We start from the raw sequence: 3,353 nt of genomic DNA, 5'->3' as shown, positions 1-3,353 counted from the left end.
TGGCAGTCTATGAACCAGTTACCAGTGCCAATTGAGATGGACAAGGAATTCCAGTTCCATTCTATTTTTGTTTGTCCTGTTTCGAAGGAACAAGCAAACGAGGATAACCCTCCAATGTTGATGTCGTGTGGACATGTCCTCTGTAAGCAGTCTATCTTGAAAATGTCCAAGAATAGCACAAAAGTGTTTAAGTGCCCGTATTGTCCTTTTGATATTGATGCAGCACAGTGCAAGCAACTATATTTGTGATTTTCATGAATTTGTATCAAAACTCTCTTGTATTATCTGAATTACTTGTTAGTATAGGTGTACCTTTGTATGGTGATTGCAAAAGCCCATGGCTAGTTGTGATGTCTGTATGTTTCATATACTTGTAAATAGAAATTCTTTTTAATTCTGTAGTGATTAATTACCAGCATTCAAGTGCGAATAAGATTAATCCACATAAATAGGATTTTAGTCTGGTCTATGGATGAAATCATATCTTGATGTGTATATTCGAACTGATATTGGGTGGAGAATTTCCCCCCTTAAATCTTTAGTTACCATCTGGGTATACCAAAGTTGTAAAAGGGTGGAGAAGCAGACACAATTTTTTTTTCAGCTATCTTAGCCAGATTAGTAGGAGCATAACCAATATTATATATTTATGTGTTCATATTTACCACTTTGTGCAAGAGTATCAGATCTGCTAATACATTTCCTTTGAGACCCTCCTCATAAAAAGATAAGTGGATGTTTGATTATATGGTGATAAAAATAAACTAAGGTTAAATTTCAAATATGAATTTAAAGTTAATTTGGTGTTACTAAGTTGCATCGGTCTCTAAGACCCTTCCTTTCTCCTCTATCAAAGTGAAGGTGCTATACACTTTCACTAGCACACGCTACTGGTTCTACGAGGTTGCGATCCCCTTTGTCTAGCATGACTTGCACATGTTCTCGATCCTTGCGAATGTTTGTTTGTTTGGACAAAGGGGATCGCAACCTCGTAGAACCAGTAGCGTGTCGGGGGTTACAACTTGATATTGATATGTCGGGGATCAACAAAGGGGATCAACATTGATATGTCGGGGGTTCAAGTCTCAGTCAACATTATATGATAAGTTAATATTAATTGATCTAGTCTATATTCATGTACTTTTACTTTTTTTATATATTTTATTATGGAATATTACTTTTGTGCAATAAATATCATTAAGTTGGATCTTTTCTCCGATTACAACTTCTTCAACAATCAGATCTGTTTGTTTGGATCTTTTTGCAACCAGATCTACTATTTAAATGGCTAGATCTATAATTTTCTTCTCATCTTTTGTATTTTTAAGTCAGAGTTTCAAACTCTGTTTAGATTTAGGATTCAAAGTGTCAAAACTTGTAACCCGAAAAAACCCAAACGAAGAAACTGCATTCCGACAAACCCGTACCCGACGAACTCGAAAACGAAAAATGGACGGAAATGGATCTATATATTGCACTCGTAGTTTGAATTGGTTGGGAGTTTTGAGCTCAAACCCGCCCTACCCGATCCGTTGTCCAACTCTAAATGTTAGTATAGTCTAATTAATTTATGACATCATAATTCATAATATTGTTACATTGTAACAAACATAATTACTATCAATGTCAGGTGTGAGAATCTCATCAAGCTTTTTTCGTCGGATATCTTAGGATTTGATCTATTTCCTTCTATAAAAAGAGCAAAATCAGCCAACTAACATAGACAACTCATTCTATAACACCTCTAACTCAAATTCTGACTTGAATTTCAAAGTGTTTGTAAGCACAACACTCTTTATAGAGGAGCGGAGCCATTTTTCGCAATCACATTTTGACCACGACCTCATATCCACTTCAGGCCAATTTTCATCTTCAAATAAAAAACAAAAATTTTACCTTTTTCTGTACAGATTTTCAAATTCATAATAAAATAGATATAAGAATTTTGGACTATATATATAATAGCACATAAAAGAACTTATTTGATTCAATCTTTAAAGTACCGCAAAACTAAATCGCTAGTGATGATTTTGAATATGTGGCTGCAAGAAAACGGTTGCGATAAAATGGTGTCAGCCTTTCGTTATTGTTCTCCATTTCAATGTAGCGAAGAAAATTCACGGAAAACATAAAATGCCGTTAGAACGAATTTAACAATAGCGACAAAATCTCATTCATAAAAAATGTTAGAATTCCATTTTTTTCAACCTAGTAGGATAAAAAAAAAAACATTTTCAAAATAGATTTAACCACTACCTTCTTTCTTTAATTCCGATATTCTCTCATCTCTTAACTAGTATTATACACTTCATAATTTGATTATGTTTAGTGCAAACTTGTGATTTATTTTATAAGAATGTAAAGGAATTGAAGATTATAGTCTATAATATCAACCAACAATTATACTTATTTTGGTTTTGAATCAAAAGTGGATATTGAGATAAAAAATTTCCACATTTAGATACTCGCCATAAGATTTAAATAGGTTACCTGCTGCAATATAATGATTGTTTAAAATAAAGTTTGTTCTTTTATAGAACTATAATAAGTAATTAAGTATAGAGTAAGAGTTGATATTTGATCTCTCAAAAAAACAAAGTTGATATTTGATAAGAACTAAATTCAAGACGTGTTTTACTTTTATTATCACATGTTTTTTATGTGTTTAATTTATTATACCTGCTGCAATATAAGACGTGTTTTATCATCGTATAATCATGGCTATAATAGAATTTTTAATTTCTTCCATGTCAACCAAAACATTATTATTTTTTTCTTTTTAAACTTCTCTCTTATTTCATTTTCGCTGTTATGATCGCATCAAAACATAATCATATTGTGTAACACTATTTATTTCTATCTCTCTTACATTTTATTTTTTACATCTTACGAATATTAAAAAAATAAAAAAAAACAATTCCACTCCAATAACTATTGACTGCTTCTTCATATGATTTGCTTTTTAAGTCAACACCGTGATCCTAAACTTTCTTCTAATTTCAACAACATTATTTAGTTGCTTACAAAAAGCAAAGTTGAATAGCTTATTGCCATTGATGATTTGATGCACCGTCTTAAGATTTGTTTGTATTACACGCCTTTTTTTTCACAAATAACTTGACACGTGACGTTAAGAAACTTCATTACCATATGTAAGCATTTTCCAACAAAAGATAAGGTACATGCATCATATGATACAAGTACACACACTGTGAAATAGTAGTATACCTTTATCACAATATGTGCATAATGAAAAGAATGAAGAGCACATTCACGCGTTTTATCCTATATTGCCTACCATTTTTAGTTTGCAAGAATACAAAATGAATACTTTCTTATTAGTGGGGTACACT

At 31.8% G+C, this 3,353-nt stretch overlaps 1 protein-coding gene across 1 annotated transcript in view; it reads left to right on the top strand.

The window, feature by feature from the left end:
* Window positions 1-467, top strand: part of LOC101504741 (protein RMD5 homolog) — a 3,015-nt gene extending 2,548 nt beyond the window's left edge. The window contains exon 3 of the mRNA XM_073363760.1: window positions 1-467. Coding sequence (XP_073219861.1) covers window positions 1-249 — 249 coding nt within the window. The 3' untranslated portion in view covers window positions 250-467.
* The last annotated feature ends 2,886 nt before the right edge of the window (window positions 468-3,353 follow it).

This window comes from Cicer arietinum, chromosome 7 (genome assembly GCF_000331145.2).
Source record: "Cicer arietinum cultivar CDC Frontier isolate Library 1 chromosome 7, Cicar.CDCFrontier_v2.0, whole genome shotgun sequence".
Lineage (NCBI taxonomy): Eukaryota > Viridiplantae > Streptophyta > Magnoliopsida > Fabales > Fabaceae > Cicer > Cicer arietinum.
Note: the sequence above shows the minus strand (reverse complement) of the source record. Positions and strands in the feature narration are given on the sequence as shown.